Consider the following 19,336-nt stretch of genomic DNA (forward strand, 5'->3'; position numbering starts at 1 on the left):
GCTGGTCTCTGGCTTGGCCACGCCTGGAGGTGGAGAGGTGGGGCAGGAAGGGAGGAACACACGGATGACCTGCTGGGACCCAGAGGAAGGGGAGGGACGAGCTCACACTTCTGAAGGAGGCGGGTGGAAGCAGGGCGGGGGCCTGGGGTCTGAGCACCCTGTGAGGGGAGGCTCCCTCGGATCTGTCTTTCTACCCGCGGGGTGCACTGTGGGTCGGAGTCGGAGGGCTTGTGCTCCCGAAGCTTTCAGCATCGGACACCCTTGTAGACACTTGACATCTGTAAACCAGTGCTGTCAAAGGGTTAGGTTTCCCTCCCCATCCTACGTGTGAGGAAACCTAGGCACAGAGAGCCTCCCTGACCGGAGAGACCAGGAGCCAAAGCCGTGGGCCCTTTGTGCTCAGCGAGTGCACACTTTCAATGTGATCGCCTGTAAACCTCCCCCAGGAAAGTGGCGGCGTCTGGCCGTGCCTGGCCGGCACCCGCATTTTATACTGTTCGACCTAGAATCCTCTTCCTCCTTGGGACCCACCTTTCTCTGGCCAAACAAACCGGGACATTGGGTCAAACTGTGTTTATTGAACGTAAAGTCATCCCAGCCCCACGAGGAAGAAAATTTCAAGGGAAAAGGGGGAATAATACACGTTAAATACCCACCTGCGCGTTCGCACACACGCACGCACACACACGAGCACACGCACACGTCCAAGCTCCAACAGTGACGTGTCAAACACAGGCCCCCCAGCCCGAGTGACGCCGTCAGAGGTGGTGCGGGGGGCGGGGGGGGGGCTCCAGGATGGGTTCTAGTAGCAGCAGCCTGTCCCCCTGCCCCCTGCCCTGCCCTGCCCCGGGGAGCCGAGGCGCCTAGGAGGTGGGCGGCAACTCCTCCCCGCTCTGGCGCAGCCGCTTCTTGGCCCGGATCTCATTCATGGCCTCTTCGATGGAGCGCGTGTCCCTCTTGTTGGCTACAGGCACTGCGGGGTGGGAGAGGAGTGTGGGGAGGGCCCAGGAGCCCTGCTTCACAGCCTCCCCTGACCTCCCACAGCCCTGTCCCGGCCGCCCGCCCCCACGGGCCTCACCACAGCCGTAGGTCTTGTTGGCCTGCAGCATGTGGGCCGCGTCCTTGGCAGCCCCCTTGCCGATGAGGTGGCTGTACTTGTCCTTGTAGTCGCTGGCGGGGCTCACTACCACGGGGCCCTGCTGGGCTGCCTCCTCCTCCTGCCGCTGGGCCAGCTCCTAGGGGTGCAAAGACGAGGCACCAGCGCTCGGGGGCCTATCCCCAACCCCTCCCGGGGCCAGGCTGCCGGGCGGAGCTCACCTTCAACTTGCGTTTCTCCTCGGCCTTCTGGGGGTCCCACTCCTCGCCACGACGGTAGGAGTCTAGCTCTTCGTCGGAGGGCGCAAACTCCTGTGGATAAAGGAACCACGGGGTCAGGCTCCACACCCACGCTGCATCCGGCCTCTCCCTCGGGGGGGCACAGGCTGGAAAGGAAAGAGAAGGGCGGGCGCTCGGGCCTTTCACCTTTTTGAAGATCATGACATAGCGACACTCATCATCTTCCCCGAAGGAGAAGGACGTCAGGCCAGCCACTTCCACCACATCGTGTCTGGGAAGGGAGGCCAGAAGGGAGAGTCTGGAGGGCTGCCGGGGCCCAGCACCCACTTCTCAGGGGCCCTGTGGGCCTGTTCACGCCTCCCGTAGCCCAGAGACACTCACAGGATGCTCCTCTCTATCTTGTTCATCGGCTGGAACTTTTTCTTGACCTGGCCGCTGTCTTGGATGAAATCTGACACCTCTTTCTCCATCTTGGGAGACAGAAGAAGAGGACGTGATCCATGGCTCCACCCCAGGACCCCTTTCCTGACCTGCGCCAGCGGGCCTCGCCCCCTACGCCTTCCCCAGCCTCCATGCCACTGGCCTCCAGGCTTCTCACTGCACACACCTGGGAAAACCTGAGACCTCAACCTTCCAACCCTAACTTCTAGAAGTCCTCCCCGAGGCTGCCTCTGCTGGCCCAGCGGCTCACCCTTTTACGGAACTCCGCTTTCTGCTGTCTATCTTGCTCCTGCAGTTTCTTCAGCCGGGCAGCCTGCTCTGGGGGAGAGAAACAGCAGCATGAGCCCGGGGCTGCAGCGAGGGGCGGCGGCGTCTGCGAGGCCTCACAAGAGGTCTGGCATGCCCTGGGAGAGCCGGGCAAGTGTTTCTTCCCCAGACGTCCGTGCACTCACTCTGCCTGGCACAGACACTGGGACGAAGCCTGCCCTTCAAAAGCGCACGCTTTAGTGGGAGTGACAAGGAGGAGAACCATGCTTGACCCCATTTCCCAGCCCCAGTGGGAAACCCGGTTCACAAGCATTTATTTCATGCCCACGACGCATGGAGACCTGAGACCACTGGGGCGCTGAGAACAGAAGCAGCACTGCCTTCCAGGAGCTTCCCATGACACTGTCTCCCCAGGAAAGGAGAAATTATTGAACTTCCTATATTCTGTAACACCCCCGATTCTCACTTGCACTGACAGGAGGGCACCGCAATGGTTGGTCTGACACCCGGCTTCTTTGGGGCTGCAGATGTCCAAGGCGAGCTGCGAGGGTGCTCCACCAGCTTGGGTCTTGGCGCCCCCCTCCCCTCTGTCCTGCCACTTGGAATCCCTGAGCTTCCGGCCCACCCGGCCCACCCGCTGCCCCGGACCACTTCCCGTTTGCCTAACCACTCCGTGCCTATGCACCTGTGGTTCCTCCTCATGCAGACCAAGACCCACCAAGAGTCTGAGCTGTCACTGCCTCCCCCAGGGCCCGAGCACGCTGGGGTCACAGACGCGCTCTAGCGTATGCACAGAAGCGACAGTGCAACGCCTCATCTGCCTGCCTGATGGACTGGGAGCCGCTGCAGGCAGGGACCCTGTTCAGGCCCCACCAGTCCCTCTGGGTTGATGTGGCCAGGCGGCCTGGGGGCTCCCCTCTGTCTCATCTCAGAGCCTATCCCCAGGGCCCCTATGTTGACCAGTTAGACCACTGACTGCTCTAACTGGCCTGCAGGTCTCCCCATGCGTCTGTGAAGGTGGCCTCCGACTAAGGTTAAGAACGTGAGCCAGAAACACCGCAGTTCGCCAGTCCTGGCCGGTTGACGACCCCACCGCTTCGGAACCCTGGGACCTCAGGCAAGCGACTGGACTCTGCACCTCGGCTTCCGGGTCCGGCTGCGGCCCAAAGCGCCCACGTGCTGCCCGCCTGGAGGCCTCGAACACGTTTCTCTGCCCAAAGGGGCGGGCGGCTCCCGCCCCGCTGAAGGTCCCGTCGGCCCCCGGACTACGCCTTTTGGGGGATGTCAAACTCGGGTGTGACCGCTCCGTGCGCGGTCCGGACTGCGCGCTCCCGGACGCAGGACGCGGGTCCCAGCCCGCCAGGGCCCCTAGCGCGGCCGCCCCGGTGCGCCCCGGCCCGCTCCGGGCCGCTCGGGTAACCTGGCGGGGAGGCGGCGGCCACTCGGACGGCCATGGCGCCCTCGTGTCTCCAGCGGGCAGAGGGGCCCTGCAGCACCGGGGCCCCGGCGACCGCCCACGAGGGAAGGGCGGCGAGGCCGCGGGAGGGGCCGGGGAGAGCGGTAGGAGGGGCGCAGCCCCACCAATCGGAGGCGCCGAGGGCGGGGTGTGCCCGAGGAAGGTCGGGCCAGACATCGTAGGCGGACCCCGAAAGGGAGGGGGCCAATAGGGGCGAAGAGGCTGCGGTAGACCGTGCTGCGGAGCCTATCGCAAGGCGGCTGGGGTGTGGCCCGCCGACACGGCCCCCCAGCCCGCAGGCGGGCCCAGGAGCGGGTGGGCCCAGGAGCGGGTGGGAGGGGGCTGGAGGCAGCCAGCCAATCAGACCCGGACAGCGGCGGACGGGCGGGCCCGACGGCGAATTAAAGACAAGGACCGCGGAAGGCCAGTAGGAAAGAAGGCGGGAGGCTGGCGCTGGGGTCCGGGCAGCCAATCACCGGCCGCTGAGGGCAGCGGGCGGGACGGCAGCCCTTTTAGGGACTCCGGGGGTCTCCGTAGGGGCCTGTGAGGGGTCTTTCAAGGTTGAGGAGGCGGCAGCGTCCGAAGGGGCGAGAGTGTGGCCCTGAGAACTGGGCGAGGAGAGGCGGCTGTGGATTTGGGGTCCTCACCTCGGGCCTTGCGCCGAGACTCCTGGTCCCCGACGCTGGGCGGCTTCTCCATGGAGCTCAGGATGGAGCCCAGCAGGTCCGCCATCTTGGGAGTGACTGCGGAGGGGCGGCGCGTCTTAAAGGGAAGGGCGAGGCGCCTTTAAGGCCGGAAACACGTCGGAGGCGGCACGCTCCGCGCCCGCGCCCCTCCCCGCCCGCCGCCGGCCCCGCCCCCCGGCGAGTGCAGACAGAGGCGGGAGGCTGGCTGGTGCAGCGGAGTTTAATGGCAGCGCGTGGACACCGAGCCCATGCACACGTAGACGTGCTCGTGGAGCCGGCCGGGCCCCGCCGCGCCGTGCTCGCTCGCGCGGCGCCTTAAATAGACTCTTCACTCTCCTCTGTATGTTACAGTATGTACAGGCCCCTTCCCCGGGCGCGCGGGGCACCGAACGACCCCGCCGCACGCCCCCCGCGGCCCGGGCCCCGCGGCCGCCGAGGGAGGGGACGCGCCGACGCGCGGGGTCGGGGTGGGGGGGCGCGCGGCGGGGGAGGGGCCGCGCGCGGCGGGGGAGGGGCCGAGGCGGGCACATTCAGAGACGCGTCCAACGAATAAATAAGGCAAGTCGGGAAGGGCCGAGGCGGGCGCTGGCGGCTGGGGAGCGCGGAGAAGGGGCAGGCGGGGCTCCGGACGTCACGGCGGGAGATGCAGGGAGGCGGGGGCGCGGGTCTGCGGGGCGGGGGACGCGGAAGCGGGGTCGCGACCCATGGGGGAGACCTAGGGACGGGGACAGCTGCCGACAGGGGCTCCCCTCCCCCGGAGAGGCCTCTCCCTGTTGAGACTGCCAGAAGCGGCCCCCAGAGCGCTGGGGAAGGCGGGGCGCAGTCAGGTTGCCAGTCCGGGCTGGGGGATCCCTTCCAGCTCCTGGTTCTGCTTCAGTTCCCTCATCCTGCAGAGACAAGGGGAAGGAGTCAAGAGACCAGCGGTGGGGGGGGAGGCCCGCGGGGAGGCTGGCGCCGGCGCGTGCATGTACCCCGGGGACCGCTCCAGAGAAGGGAGCACCTGTGTCGGCAGCGCCGCAGGAATCTCATGATCTTCCGGGCTGCCTGGTCCTGCTTCTTGGTGAGGAAGGAGCCTCTGGTGGCAGAAGAAAGGATGAGGCGCCGTGGCACACCAGCACCCTCGCCCTCAGCCCCCTGACCCTCGAGGGAGACGCAGGGGCCGGATGCTGGGCTGGGAGTGGGCACAGGGTGGTGGACCTGGGCATGCAGGGCTGCGGGCAGCCGTACTTGCTACGGGCGGGCAGGCTGCCTGTGGGCCGGTGGGGAGGCCCGGGCCGCCTGCGGTAGGAGCGGTAGTGCTGCTGGATGAGCACAGCCGCCCTGCGGCTCTGCTGGAAGCGCTTCTGTTCGTAGTAGCTTCGAAACTTGCTCTGGATCAGGATGGCCGCCTGGGTCATCTTCTTATAGAGCGCAAACTGCAGACACGGAGGGGCAGGGACTGAACTGCAGGAACAGAGGCCCGAACCCCTGTGGGTCACCCCCAGGTTCAGCTGGTGTAAGCCTCTAGTCCACACGGTCGTGGGAAGCTGAATCATCACGGACAACCTCACACCCAGACCTCCGGCCTAATACCTTAAGCGCAATCCAGGTCAGCTTGTGGAGAGAGAAGGGGAGTTAGGGCTTTGGCAGGGCCGCGTGGTGGGGGTGAGGGATGGGGGTGCATGTGCACCGGGTGCCTGCGGGCCGCCGTCTGGAGACCCAGCTCTCACCTGCTTGTACTTCCGGTAGCAGCGCTGGATCACAGCCGCCGCCACCTCCTGCTGCTCCTTCAGCCTCCGGCCCTGGGGGGAGACAAGGGAGTCAGCACCGGGGCCCCCAGTGCTCACCTGACCTGTCCTGCCACTGGCCAGGAGCCCAGTCTCCCCCGGACTTGGACTGCTGTCATGCACATCCTGGGACCCCCCGGCCCACTGACCTTGTACTTTCGGAAGGCCGTCTGGATGACGCGTGCGGCCTCGTACAGTTCCCGCTGCTCGTGATCCGACAGCGTCAGCAGAGCGAAATCACTCTCCATCTTGCCGCTGGCTGAGGCAGACAGGAACTCTGCCCAGGAAGGGGCTGGAGGGACAGCCGGGCGCCCACGCTCAAAGGGCAATTCGCTGTAGGGGAACAGGGAGAGGGAGGTTACGAGGAGGGAACCATTGTGAAGGCAGAGCTTGGGCGACGGCATGGAGAGGGACCTGTTCCATCTCTTCTCAAAGGCCCTGGTGCCTGAGCTGCAGTGGAGCTGTGGCTCGGGAAAGGCTCCTTCCCTGCTCCCATCCGCCCAGGACATGTCTAGATGCTGCTCTCCTGAGCTGCTCACCTGGGGGGGCCTGAGCTGGGGAAATGGTCCACGTTCTCCAGGTAGCTGGCCAGCCAGGACATAGTCTCGCTGAGCCCCAGGGCCCCTGTCCGCTCCCTCGTGGATGCTCCGGCCTCGGGCAGCCCCACGAAGTCCTCTCGCTTAATCCGCTCTGGCGTGGCTTCGATGATCTGCTTGGCCAGCGAGATCATGTCTACCTGCATGAGGGAGAAGCTGCTGAGTCCCCAGCCGCCCCCACTGCCAGGTGCTCCCGCCCAGCCACAGCTGTAGCCAACGTCCACCTCCTGTCACTCCTGTCACCACCAGAGCCTGAGGCCTCGCAGGTGGATGTCCTGGCTCCCCACTTCGCAGATTTTTGCATTTATACTCCCTGGGCTCCTGTGTGGGTGCATGGCGGCCCTCTGTGTGGAGACGTTGTAGCAAACAGGACAGGAAGGCCCTGCTCCAGACGGGGATGCAGGAACTGAGCAGACAGAGCCCCTGGCCTTCCAGGCTGACTACCCACTGCCCCCCACTCCTGGGCAGCCCCCCATCACGCCCTCCCCATGGGCTTGGCCAGGCCTACAACCGCAGGCCCCGGAGGCCCCCTCCATGGCTCCGTGCACTGCTCTGGCCACGTGCAGCACGGTTCTCTGCCATTCCTGAAGCTGTTGGGGACTTTGGCAGCCTCTCTGGGGAAGGCACATCCCAGCTTTGAGCAGCCCAGGTGCTGCCAGCCCCCAGGATCCTTGCCGTCAACCCGTGCTGCCCTCCCTGCTCCTCTTTCCGTCGTGCTGCCCAGCATCCCCAAGGACCCCGTATCTTCGCGGATCAGCAGGGGCTGCTCCCCAGGATTTTTAAAACTGATGCCTCATGACTTCGGAGTCACAAGCTCTGAGCGGTGCTAAGCAAAGGGTTCCTGTGCCTGTCCCCAAAACAAAGGCAGCCGACCCCTTCTTCCCAGCTGAAGCCAGACACTGCTTCTGCTCTGCGGGATGCTCAGTGTCTGCGCCGCACCCCCCCACCCCGCACCCCTCACAGCTCCGTCCATCCGCGGACGGCGGCGTACCGGGATCACGTCCACAGCCGGCGGGCCATCTGCTTCCTCAGGGGCAGCCCCACCTTCTGGGGCTGCTGAAAGAGGAGGTGGGGAGGGGGCTGGCCCGTGGGCATTGGTGGTTTCACAGTCCATGAGGAACAGGGGGACCTCGGGGCCACCGGCGGAAAGCTGGCCAGGGACAGTCTCGGAGGCTGGCAGAGGACTACCATCTGGGGCGCTGGAGTAGGCAGACGTGACGGAGAAGGTGCCCTCTGACAGCTCCGAGGGCGAGGAGATGCTGCTCAGCCCTGTGAGGGGAGGGGGAAGCCAGGGTAGGGGGCGCCCGACTGTCCTCCCACCTGCAGCCTCCTCTTAGAGAGACCAGCAAGGAGCCTCACCAGTATCAGGACTGGAGGAGGGTGGCGACAGGGCAAGCGGGGGCTCAGCTGAAGCTTCCTGTCTCTGCAGTTCCTCCAGGCAGCGGGCAAGGCGCACGTGACCCCGGGAGTGCGCCACGGACAGGGGCAGCCGGCCCAGGGAGTCGGGAATGCTCAGCGCCTGCCGGTTCCAGCGGAAGAGGAGCACCGCGGCTTCCAGGTGGCCCAGGGCACAGGCCCACATCTACAAGGGGGTGGGGAGCAGGAAGTGAGGCCTGGGGCCTCCCTGGCTGGGTCTCCCCTGTGAGACCTGTCCCCAGGCAGCGGCCCACACGTGCTCACCAGCGGGGTGCAGGAGAAGTGGTCCACATTGAGCGGGTCAGCCTCTTGCTCCAAGTCCAAACTCCCCGTCCCCACGCTCCTGGAGAATTTGGGACAGGGACACCAGAGCCCTGTCAGGGTAAGGGCAGGTGCCACGGGAGCATGCTGTCCAGAAGCACCAAGATGGGTAGGGGGTGCTTGCAGAGACACAGGGCAGGAGGAGCCCCAACATTCAGAGTCCCAAGTAGGGGGATGGGGCCACAGTGTTGAAATTCCCGGAGTGTGAGCCCTCTCCTGGCCCTTCAACCACAGCGACCGCAGCTCCCTCCTGGCAGGGCTCCAGGTGGTCTGGGCCCTCCCCGGTCCCCGGCCCTGGTTGCCTCCCTGTGGCCCTGCTCACCGCCACTGGCTCAGTGTCTCAATGAGGCGTGCGTAGCCCTGGGCAGCGGCCAGGTGCAGGAGACTCATGCCACGGAAGGGGCTCCCGTGGGCCAGGCGCTCAGGGCCCCTCTGGGTGGAGCGAGGGATCATGCTCTCTACCAGGACCACCACTCGAGCCTCGAAGCCTGGCCCCTGGCCTTCATCCTGTGGAGAAGAGCCCCTTAGGCAGAGACCTGAGCATCCGGCCTCTGGCTTGGCATGGTCTGGGCCGCCCCCACCTGTCCTCTCCCCTCCCTGTCCAGGCTTCCGCCACCCAGGCCTCCCACTCCAGCTCCTGACGTTCCCCACGCCACAGCTCACTTCCTTCAGCAGCTGTGGCAGCCGGACCTCACACAGCCATGCCCGTGTGTGCCCTTCACGCTGGCTGTGGTCAGTGCTGTGCCTGCAGACGGCCCGGCCACGTCTTCAGAGACCCGGGCCCACAGGCTCTCTGTCCCCTCCCCCACCCCCACCTTCACCCCCACCCGCTTCGGATCAGAAATAGTCTGTCGTCTGTGGCCTGTCATGCCAAGAGGGCGCCCAGAATAGCCGCTCCTGCCACGGGGTGACGTCAGGGAGGAGGAGGCTGGGGACAGGAGGGACAAGCGAGTCCCACAGCAGAGCCATTTGCTCCAGGGAGACCCTCCTCGGCTTCCCACCCAGACCTCCCTCCCCACGGAGGTACCTGGATTGGAGGCGTGTCAGGACCGCGGCAGGGAGCCTGTCCGGCTGCTGCCATGTCCGCCATCCGCTTCTCCATCTGCTCCAGCCGCTCCAGAATGGACATTCGGAACTGGTTGTCTGAGGGGAAGCAGTACGGGAGGCTGAGCGGCAGGCAGGCGCAGGGGACACCTGTGCCACCACGGCTAGACCCGAGAGGTGAAGACGAGGCACCACGGTCTTTACTCTTCCCCAGAACAGCCCCTGGGCCCCTCGCCCTGCATGCAGCCCAGCCAGGATGCAGGCCTGAAACGAGGACCTACAGCGCTACCCGCGGACCGGGCACCAGAATCTGGAACCAAAACCCCGTTCCTCCAAACACAGATGGGGCAGGGGTCCCAACGTGCGGCCCCGAGCTGCCCCAGGTCGCTCACGCGTGCACACGCTCACACACCCAGCCCTCCAGGTGAGCCCTCCGTCAGCTCTCCCTGCCCCAGTGTGATCTCTGTCCCCCACGCTGCGCTGAAGGACTCTGGGGCCCCTCCTGTCTGCCGTCTACTGCCCAAGTGAGCTTGGGGCTTGTGATTTAAGAAGCACCACCCCCTCCTCCCGGCCCCCCGCAGCTGTCCATAGAGAGCATGGCGGGGCTTGGAGGTGACAAAGATGGATCGCCATGTCCATTCCTCCTCTTCCTCCCCCACCCTGGGCACAAGAGCACGTGTGCGCGCGCACACACACACACACACGCACACCCCAAGCCATATCTGTTCCTTCCTGAGATCACGTGAGGACAAGGAGGGGAGGCGGGAGGGAATGGGAGCCACAGGACAACAGGCACCCAACGGGTTGGAGGTTGGAGATGTCCTGCTTAAGAGGCAGGACAGAAAAGGCTCAGGGCCTGGAGCTGATGGCCAGGAGGAGTGTGGACGGTGAGGTGAAGGGCAGAAGGGACAGAAGAGGAGGGAGATGTGGCAAAGGAGCACTGGGAAGGAGTGGGGCAGGTGAGGGCACAGGTGCGGGGCATAGGGAAGCCCAGGGAGAGAGAAGACCCCCCAGGGGGAGATAGGGTGGTGGGGCAGGGCTTTGGCAGGGGCCCCCCAAGGCTGAGACAGCAGGGGGCAAGGGCTCCTGAGGCAAAGCAGTCCTGCGATGGAGGGGGGCGGCAGCGCAACTGAGAGAAACCCAGAGAAGGGGGACCCCCAGCTGGCCACGGGAGGGAGAACCAGGACAGGAACACGTGGGTCTCCGTGTAAGTACGTGTGTGCGCACATGCGTGTTTCTACAGGAAAGCGTGTTAAAGCATATTAAAGGTGAACGTCACAGAGCAGTGACGTGATCAGTCTTCTACTTTGTGCCTGTTACCCCAGATTTCTTATTGCAAACACCTACCTCAAAGGCAGAGGCAGAAACAGAAAGGAAGTTGAAATCATGTGCCTCAGTACACGTGCAAGCTTGTGCACTCGGACCCCCACGCACACTGTTCCAGACCCCGTCCCACCTCCCACCTCCTGGCCTGGCCTGGCTCTGTCCCATTTTTGGGGCAGAGAGGACAGGCCAAGAGCTGGGACAGAGATGGCTCCAGGATTCCCAGGGGAGGGGATGGGAGGGACAGTGGCTGCCCCTTTAGAAGCATGAAGCAGGAGCTGGGAAAAGGCCACTGGAGTCCTGGGGTGTTTAGGAGTGCGCCCCACTCCAATGCTGGGCCCCACACGGGGTACTTACCATCCAATGACAACCAGTCAAGCTGAGTACTAGGCAGTGACAGGAACCGGCGGGCTCGATACTCAAAGAGCACAGAGGCGGAAAGGGGCCCCTCCCGGCCTGCCACCTGCAGAGACACCAGCCCCACCTCATGGGCTGGGGGGGACAGGGTCAGGGACACAGTCTCTCTCCCTGGCTCCTTCTCTGGCCCCGCAAGAGAGCCGCACACGACTGTTTCACAGTCGGCTGTGCTGCACCCTTGCTGGAGGCAGAGACACCCCTGGCTGACGTGTCCTTGGTGCCACCTGGGGCCGGATTCCCATCACTCAAGAACTTAACACCTGCTGCGGGCTGGGCCCAGGGTGCCTGGGAGGCTGAGGGTCCACAGATGCCCCTGCTTAGGAAGCAGCCGGATCCCCCAAGGTCTGGGGCAGGGTCATGAGCCTGTTACCAAGATCGGGGAGAGAGAAGCAGCCACTCTCCAGCAGGGTCCAGTGAGAGCTGTGTCTGGGCTCTTCATGTCTATGGCCTTGACGAAAGCACTAGTCCCCAGACTGTGGGCTGAGAGAAGTCCCAGCACCCAGCCTCCCTGGTCTCCCTTTGCCTTTCAGGCACCGCTGGACCAGGCTGTCACAATAGGACATACTCATAGACCGCCAATCTGTCCCGTCACTCTGGTGGTCCCTGTGGTCCCAGAGCAGCAGTGACTGCTGGGTGCAGGTAAGGAGCAAAACTGGGGGCAGAAGGGCAGAGGCAAGCCTTGGCAATGATCTCTAGACCATGCTGTCCAACAGAGCTTGCCTCCACGACGGGAACGTTCTGGATTGGTACTGTCCAGCAAGGCAGCATGAAGCCACGTGTGGCTACTGAACCTTCAGTATGTGTTTGCTGGGGGCGCCTAGGGGGCTCAGTGGGTTGAAGCCTCTGCCTTTGGCTTAGGTCATGATCCCAGGGTCCTGGGATCAAGCCCCGAATCGAGCTCTCTGCTCAGCGGGGAGCCTGCTTCCTCCTCTCTCTCTGCCTGCTTGTGATGTCTCTCTGTCAAATAAATAAAACCTTTTAAAAAAATCTTACAAAACAATATGAGTTTGCTGTGTTGGAGAAGCTGAATCTCACGTTTTCATTTTTTCTACTGAATTTCCATGGGCCCATGTGGCTAACCCTACCATACTGGACAGTCCAGGTCTAGGAGACAGTGTCCTTTAGTCCAAGACTGATCAAGGGAGACCAATGTGTCTCCCTTCTCATGCTCCGAGACCTCCCTGCACTGGAACTAGAAACCGACTCCAAGCAACCAGAGGGCCTGGAGCGACAGTGGAGGCCCACCCGCTCAAATGCCTGACCTCCCAGGAGGGAGGCCACAGACCGGAGAAAGGAGATTTCTCCAAGACTGCCAGTCTGCTCAGGACTAGACTGCTTACGCCAGAGCCTAGACTTCTGACACACAGCCGATTCCTGTGCCTGTGTGGGGGCATGAGGCTCCCGGGCCCACAAGTCAGCCCCTACCCGGGGCACTCCCACCCCCGTACCAGGACAGTAGCAGCGTAAGACCCCGGGCTGAACAAGCGAGGCCGGCACAGCGATGTGATCGAAGACACAGGAGTAGTGCTCGGCGGCCTCTGTCCAGGGGCCTGTGATGAGCACCTTGACACCACCCTGCAGAGACAAAGCCAAGTCCTGTGACTGGAGCCCCGCTGGGCGTTCATTCACTCGTTCATTTATCCTGACTTCAGACCCCCAGGGAGCACCTGCGGTGCGGCAGGCCCTGTGCTAGATTCTGGGGTACAGGAATGGGGCAGGACCCCGAAGGGTTAGGTCAGCTAGCCTGGCCCCTCCTCCCAGCACTCCTGCTAGGAATAGGGAACTCACTGCTTCCCCCAAAGCTACCAGCTGATTGGCAGGCAGTGGTCATGGGCCAAAGCCCTTGCCTTGGGCTCCCACTGTCCTCCCACCGAGGCGCCTCCTCTTGCTCTCTGGGGCAGCAGAGAGCAGAACTTCACTGCAGGGGACAGACCTTCGGCTTCCCCAAGTCCATATCAAGGGCTCTTGGGGGACTCACAGCCATACCCAGCATGTGGGGGGTGGGCACGGGGAGTCGGGGAGAGGCTCCCTGGAGAGACAAGGAAAGCAACTACGCTCTGCTCTGTCTATAGAGACAGGTGGGCTGAGAGCAAAGCCGCCATGCAGATAGGGAAACGCAGGTGGCAGCGCTGGTGAGCGGGATGGAGGATGGGCTGGGGCCCAAGGCTCACCTCCGGGTAGGACCACTCTGGGGAGAAGTCCGTGATGGTGCTAAGAGCAGGAGAGAGCTGGGCGGCTGGGGCAGGGGCGCCTGAAGCCTCGTCACTGATGAGCTCCCCCATGAGGTCTGGGAATGATGCAAGACTGAAGGGCTCCAGTTCGCTGGCCCCAGCAGCTCCTCCAAACAAGGCCTCCCCTCTACCTCCCCTGCCTGCTGGCTCCAGGGGGGCGGGTGAAGGAGGGGGTGAAGGAGGGGGTGAAGGTGCGGGTGGGGTGGCCCCCTGGGCCTTGAGCTCCTCCCCACTGCCATCATCTTGAATGAAAAAGCGGTTTCCTCTTCTCCCACCTGCTCCTGGCGGAGGAGGGGGACCCCGAGCAGCTGCCTGGGGCTCCAGGGCAGCAGCGGGCTCTAGGGCAGGGCAGGGGGTGTGGGCGGCCTCTGCCTCTGGGAAGTCTGGGTTTACCCCCTGCCCCCCTCCGTATGTCTGGCCCCTCTGGGGGCTGTTGAGAAAACGATCCGGGTCAAAGGCAGGGCTGGGAGGAGCCGGTGGGGCAGAGGCCTCTGAGCCTACAACCACAGCCAAGCTCATGGGAGGCCTAGGATCCGCCTGGGGAGCCAAGTGCCTGGCGGGCGTCAAGCCCCCGGTCCGCTGCTCCAGTCCCGTCAGGAGGAGGATGGCTGTGCCTCCTCTTGATGAACCCCCTCGAGAGGTGGGAGGGCTAGGTCTGATCTCTAGGGGTTCTGCAAAGCCAGAGGAAGAGGAGGAGGAGGAGGAGGAAGAAGAGGAAGGGGAAGTATGTGCCTTGGGGAGCTCCGGAGGAAGAGGGGCTATCAGCGGAGGGGGCTCAGGGGGATGGGGGACTGAGGTCAGGGTTAACGCTCGGGGCTCCACTTTCGGAGAAATGATGCGGTGTTTCGTGCTGCTGCATTTGTGGGTCAGGCTTCCGGAACCTGCAGTGAAAGGGGCGGGAGGACCATGGTTCTCCACCGCCTGGACCACCCCTTCCCAGCAACCTCCATTCAGCCTCCAGGCACTGGGTCCTGCATGGGAGGTGTACTACCTCCTGTGGCCACTGGGAGGCAGGAGCGGTTGTGTCGTGTGCCCCCTGCCCCCACCCAGTTAAACAGGAGGCAGGGGCTCTGGGGGGAGAAATTAGAGAAGCAGGTAAAGGCCTGAGGGACACAAGCACACGGCAAAAGAAGTACCAGCGAGAGATTAAGCTAAGTCTGGGCGTCAACACTCAAACTGTTGCAGCGGGGAGCTGCGAAGGACAGCAGGCAGATGGCGTCTGGGTTAGGCCTGTGTGCCCAGACTGGAAGGCCTCTGTGCACCCGCCCCTCCGTCTCCGATATGTAAAAGACACGCAAACCGGCATGCAAATCCTGGCAGGACTGAGGTGCCGGAAGCGCCATGCAGCCAGGCAGGAGCACAGTCCCAGGGTCAGGGCTCACTCACCGAGGCCCCCGCTGCACAGGCAGGCGTGGGTTCGCGGCGCAGGCTTGGTGGGGTGCGTGTCCAGGATCTGCTGCACCAGCTGCTCCACAGAGAACTCCTCTGTCCCGTTCCCACAGCTCCACTTGATGCCATGAACTGGAAGACCATTGTGGGGGGCGGGGGGCGTGCTGGGGGACCTGAGCACCAGGGACTTCCGGCCAGCAGCCTCACAGCTCACCAACGTCCTCCAGCCCTTCTCCGTGACTGCAAGACCTCAGGACACGCCAGAAATCCTCACTCCCTCCGGGTAGCACCCCCAGCTCGAGGGAGCCGCTCACCCCACGCTGCTGGGTACAGAGCCCTTCTGCTCCCAAGGGCCAGCCCACGCCCCCCTGGGAGCCCCTTACACATGGGCTTCAGCTGCCCCAGCAGCTCTTCCCGGGACCACTTCAGCCACTCGCGCCGGTCACTGCTGATGGAACAGAAGATGGGGCTGCAGCCCTTCCCACAGTCCTCCAGGGCCGGGACGTTCAGGTAGTGCACAAGCACGATGTCAGGGTTCTGGAGAACAGGGGCACACACAGGGCACGGTGGAGTTCCCCGCTCTCTTCCCAGGCAGTTCCCCCCACCCTCAGGCCCTCCATCCTCCAGTACTCCCCTCCATTTCCCAAGCTCCTCCTCCCACTCAGAACCCAGTGGCCCTCAGTCCATCTCCCAGCCCCCAGCCCCCCTCACCTGCAGCAGCCAGTAGCAGCGCCGATGGAATGTGGGGACGATGGAAGAGTGAACGTAGCAGCCATAGAGACACTGCCAGGAGACAGGCTGGGGTGGGGGGAGGGCCCGTCTGCTCCCCGACTCTTCCTCTGTTCCGTCCCTTTGCAGGAAGCCCCATCTTTCCACCAGCGCCTTTTCCACCCTTGCCACCCCCACCTGCACGCCACACACACCCTCCCCATCCCAGCACTCAGCTGGGGTTGAGAGGAAGGAAGAGTGGGGCCAGGGCCTTACAAGGCGGGCCGACAGGACAGGTGGGAGGGACTGTTGCGAGGTCAGAGAGCAGGGCGAGGACACACTGGAGCAGTGATTTGGTGGGGGAAACCCCTGTGCTCCGAGGTTCAGCACTTGAACCCCTGAGGGAAACAGGCCTGGACGGCCCCCGGGGGTGCCCAAGTCCCGGAAAGCTGGCTGGTCCGAGGAGGTGGCACATGGCTGAGGCACCCCCGGGGCTGAACCATGGGAGTGAGAAGGGAGGAGTGGCCCGGAGGGTGGGAGGAGGTGGGCCAGAGCCCGGCTGAGGACGGAGGAGAGCAGCCCGGCCACCGCTGCACGCCCGCCTCACCTCCATGCCCTGGACCTTCAGCTTCATGTGGTCCTCGCGCGTGGTCTTCCCGTCCCTCCGCTTCTTCCACAGGTAGCCATCCTTCCGGTACTTCACCTTCTTGCGATTGTACAGGATGATGGAGCCGTTCCGAGGCCTGGCGAGGGGAGGGCTGGCCTGAGTTCCGTGGTGGGAATCCCGGGCCGGCCACTGCCTGCCTTCACAGACCCGCTCACCTTGTCTTTGGGGCACAGGACAGCCACTCGTCATGCTTCTCAAAGGTGATCAAGTAGGATGCGATCTCCTGTAGGACGAGGGGCGCTCAGCTGGGGGTCCCCGTGTAGAGGCTGGGGCAGGCCCCCCCCCAACTCCTCTGAGCTCCAGGGGCCTGTGGAGGCTCCCAGCGAGGACTGCCGCCCTCCTGGGTCCCAGGCTCCATTTCAAACACGAGTCTAATCTCTCCTTCCCTCCCTCTCAACCACAGCCGTCCAAACCCTCCATCCTCCACGCATTTGATTTTGCTTTCCAAATCCCATTTTGTCCCACTTCTTGGTTCAGAAAACCTCAGTGGCTTGACACTGCTAGGAATTCTGAATTCCTCAGCCTGAGTCCAAGCTTCTCCCAGACCAGGGACAAAGCCAGCACCCGCTCCCACTATTTACCCTTATTCTGCAGATTCTTCTCTGATCATGCCCTGAGCCGCGAGCTCCTGAGTGTTCGTGTCCCCCAGACCTGATTGCACTGCACTCATTTCTCTGAGCCTGGACACCCTAGTGATCCCACGGACCACATCCCTTCCCGGATCTCCACCAAGCCCTGCTCCCTGCCCTGGCCCTTCCTGCATCTGCAACAATCACACCCACATGTGCCCTCTTGCTGACGGTTTTCATCTAACAAAGTACTCCAGCCGATGATGAGCGCCTAGGACACACGAAGCATCGCGTGTGTGTGTGTGTGTGTGTGTGTGTGTGTGTGTGTGTGTGTCGGGAGCGCACAGAAGGTGTGTAGCACAAAGACCGTGCCTCCAGAAGGAGCCAGCATCAGCGGTGGTCAAAAGCAGAGGCTGCAGACTTCACTGAACCCCACGAGGGAGACCGTTTCCTCCTGCCAGCACAGGGGGAGCAACAACGTCTGCTCCACAGGGTTGCTGAAGGACTTAGGTCGGGGACTTAGCACAGCACTCAGCTTGGGAGAAGTATTCTGTTGCTGCTTGCTATCACTTTGACCCAGGCAAATGTGCTGGTGAGTGCCTCCAAGATGAGGTCCCTACACCCCTTCCATGACTCCCAAGGAGCTTAGGGCAGCGCTCTGCATTTAGGAAGACCCCCATTCACCCTCCTCCAGCCCATGTTGCCAGGCCCTATGCCCCAAGGCTCCCTGGAAAACCTCATTTGTATTCCAGCGAAGCCGCTCTGGAGGCAGCAGTGGACAGCGAGGAAGACACTCCAGCAGCTTCTTGGGGAGAAAGATCTTCAGGCGGTGACTGTTCTCTAGAAACAACCAGAAGGGAGGGCGCATTGTGTTGCCTCTGACACCCTTGGCAGCCCAGGGCAAAGGGCTGAATCCAAAGCACAGGGGGGGGCGGGGGGGGGGGGGGAAGGACCTGGAACCAGGACAAGGAGAGCAGGGACCCAAGAATTTGACGGTCACCATAGCCAGAAGAAAGAAGGGCTGAGAACCTGGGCTGTGAACTCACCGGCAACCTCGGTGGTGTCCTTGGTATTCATGGTGAGGGTTCCAGGGGGCAAGGTCACCCCCGGCCTGAGGGGCCGGGGGGAGGGGGAGTCTGTGCTGGGAAGGGAGAGAACAAGATCATGGCAGAAGCCCCCCCCCCCCAACCCAGGATAAGAAGATTGAACTGGAAAAGTGGGGAAAAACTGGGTTGTGATGTCCGAGAAAGATGAGGAGGCAGGGGGAAGGGGTCAGACTGAGATGTGAGTAGAGCTGGGCATGGACGAGAGGGAGAATGGAGACCCGGGTGCCAGGAGCCAGCAGGAGTGGGGAGACACCAGGGACACCACCCACAGTCATCAGGAAGAGACCGGTGGGGTGGGGGAGGGGGGAGGCTGGCAGAGCTGGCGCTTCCCAGGCCCTATACCAGGGACTCTCGGAGACCCTGGGGCTACGGTGGGGTTCGGGCCGGGGGGGGGGGGGCTGGCACTCGGGCACCTGATCCTTGGAGATTGGGTCAGCAAAGGAGAGCCTGGATGCTGAGGGAAGGGCAGGAGATCTAAGTCTGCTGGAGGGCCGGGCCTTAAAAGACACACCCTGGGTTCCTCCCCAATTTGATATTTGCCGAAGGGCGGGCAGATCTGACGACTGGGCGCAACCTCCTCCCTGTCGTCCAGGTTGGTTACGGCCTGGCCGAAGCCGGGCCGGGTACCCAGGTCCCGGCTTCCCACCCACAGGACAACCCATGCTCCACTGGAGGCTCACGGCCCTCTGCACCCCTCCCCCACCAGCGCTCTGCCCAAACGCCTCCGCTTCACCGGCCTCCGGGCCCAGCGTACCCCATCCACACTCCGGCTCCAGCCCAAGCCCCCACCCTCCCGCGGGAGCAGATGGGAGCTGGAGGATGCTCTCCGCGCGAGCTCCGGGAGCCCGGCTCCGCCAGGTGTCCGCGGTGGGGGGGAGGCGGCCCGTCCGCGCGAGCTGCGTGCAGGGCAGCCGGGTCGGGGTCAGGACTCCGCCCCAGGGCGCAGGTGCGCAGTCCCGGCCCGGCAGGCTGCCAGGCTGCGGAGCGGCCCGGGCGGGGGTCCTCGGAGAAGCCCCGACGTGCGAGGGTCCGCCGCCCGCCCGCACGCAGCGGCGCTCCAGAGACGCCGCGGGACAGAGCCCGCGGGCGCGCGGCGGCGAGGGCCGGGCCGGGGCCCGGGGCGCGGGGTCCCCGGGCGGTGCGGGCGCCGCAGGTCCGCCGCGGGGCCCTGCGCGTTGCGGCGCCCCCTGCCGCGGGGGAGGAGGACGGGAGCCGGCGTGGGGGCGAGTCCGGAGGAGGGGCGGGGGTCGCCGCGCCGCGCGCCCGCAGCCGGGCCCGGAGCGGCGCCCCCTGGCGCGGGGGCGGAGAGGCGGGGAGAGGCCCCGGCTCTTACCTCCCGGGGTCCCGCGGGTGACGGCGGCAGCGGCCATTCTACCCCACACCGACCCCCCCCCGCGCCTGCTGACAGCAGCGTCCGACGTCACTGCGCACGGGGCGGGGCCTCCCCGTTAAGGGGATTGCGGGGGGGCGGGTGCAGCCAGGCAGCCCGGGGCGGTGGCCGCGTTGGGGGGCGGGGCGGCGCGCCGGGGGCAGGCTTCCGGGGTGTCGGGGACCCCGGGGCTCGGCGGGATCCAGTCCGACTTCACTTTAGCTGCGTC

At 64.4% G+C, this 19,336-nt stretch overlaps 2 protein-coding genes and 1 pseudogene across 9 annotated transcripts; 1 reads left to right on the forward strand and 2 right to left on the reverse strand.

Annotated features, from left to right (window-relative positions):
- Positions 1 to 773: 773 nt before the first annotated feature.
- Positions 774 to 4,320, reverse strand: SPAG7 (sperm associated antigen 7). Its single transcript, XM_059379695.1, has 7 exons — positions 4,147 to 4,320; positions 2,027 to 2,094; positions 1,717 to 1,805; positions 1,522 to 1,606; positions 1,318 to 1,407; positions 1,079 to 1,235; positions 774 to 973 (listed from the first exon to the last, which is right to left on the reverse strand). Exons 1-7 carry the CDS (start codon positions 4,229 to 4,231, stop codon positions 864 to 866), a joined length of 684 nt encoding a protein of 227 aa, XP_059235678.1. The 5' UTR covers positions 4,232 to 4,320; the 3' UTR covers positions 774 to 863.
- Positions 4,321 to 4,640: 320 nt separating this feature from the next.
- Positions 4,641 to 19,160, reverse strand: CAMTA2 (calmodulin binding transcription activator 2). 8 transcript variants are annotated; one of them, XM_059379670.1, is made up of 23 exons: positions 19,072 to 19,160; positions 17,679 to 17,773; positions 17,369 to 17,472; positions 16,219 to 16,286; positions 16,004 to 16,139; positions 15,400 to 15,486; positions 15,072 to 15,225; positions 14,686 to 14,820; positions 13,240 to 14,180; positions 12,517 to 12,643; positions 11,009 to 11,143; positions 9,312 to 9,427; positions 8,607 to 8,791; positions 8,228 to 8,306; positions 7,907 to 8,129; positions 7,539 to 7,816; positions 6,491 to 6,687; positions 6,101 to 6,284; positions 5,895 to 5,966; positions 5,758 to 5,778; positions 5,383 to 5,600; positions 5,186 to 5,260; positions 4,641 to 5,072 (listed from the first exon to the last, which is right to left on the reverse strand). In XM_059379670.1, exons 2-23 carry the CDS (start codon positions 17,707 to 17,709, stop codon positions 5,009 to 5,011), a joined length of 3,630 nt encoding a protein of 1,209 aa, XP_059235653.1. In that variant the 5' UTR covers positions 17,710 to 17,773; positions 19,072 to 19,160; the 3' UTR covers positions 4,641 to 5,008. The 8 variants fall into 8 exon arrangements, with proteins under 8 accessions (XP_059235653.1, XP_059235645.1, XP_059235649.1 ...); XM_059379662.1 differs by lacking the exon at positions 19,072 to 19,160 and adding an exon at positions 18,493 to 18,602; XM_059379666.1 differs by lacking the exon at positions 19,072 to 19,160 and adding an exon at positions 18,493 to 18,601 and having other exon boundaries at positions 5,413 to 5,600; positions 15,400 to 15,471.
- On the forward strand, positions 18,544 to 19,319 carry LOC132003270 (spidroin-2-like; annotated as a pseudogene).
- Positions 19,320 to 19,336: the final 17 nt, after the last annotated feature.

The sequence above is a fragment of the Mustela nigripes genome, chromosome 16 (assembly GCF_022355385.1).
Source record: "Mustela nigripes isolate SB6536 chromosome 16, MUSNIG.SB6536, whole genome shotgun sequence".
Taxonomy (NCBI): Eukaryota; Metazoa; Chordata; class Mammalia; order Carnivora; family Mustelidae; genus Mustela; species Mustela nigripes.

What these genes read in the sequence shown, in the direction of transcription:
- CAMTA2 (XM_059379662.1), bottom strand. An exon ending in CTTACGCTGCTACTGTCCTG is followed by an intron (nt 11,144 to 12,516) that starts GTACGGGGGTGG and finishes TGTCCCCCCCAG; the next exon opens with CCCATGAGGTGGGGCTGGTG. An exon ending in CGGCCTTCCGAAAGTACAAG is followed by an intron (nt 5,967 to 6,100) that starts GTCAGTGGGCCG and finishes GTCTCCCCCCAG; the next exon opens with GGCCGGAGGCTGAAGGAGCA.
- SPAG7 (XM_059379695.1), bottom strand. Translation starts at nt 4,231, where the DNA reads ATGGCGGACCTGCTGGGCTCCATCCTGAGCTCCATGGAGAAGCCGCCC. An exon ending in GTCTCGGCGCAAGGCCCGAG is followed by an intron (nt 2,095 to 4,146) that starts GTGAGGACCCCA and finishes TCTCTCCCCCAG; the next exon opens with AGCAGGCTGCCCGGCTGAAG. An exon ending in CAACAAGACCTACGGCTGTG is followed by an intron (nt 974 to 1,078) that starts GTGAGGCCCGTG and finishes CCCACCCCGCAG; the next exon opens with TGCCTGTAGCCAACAAGAGG.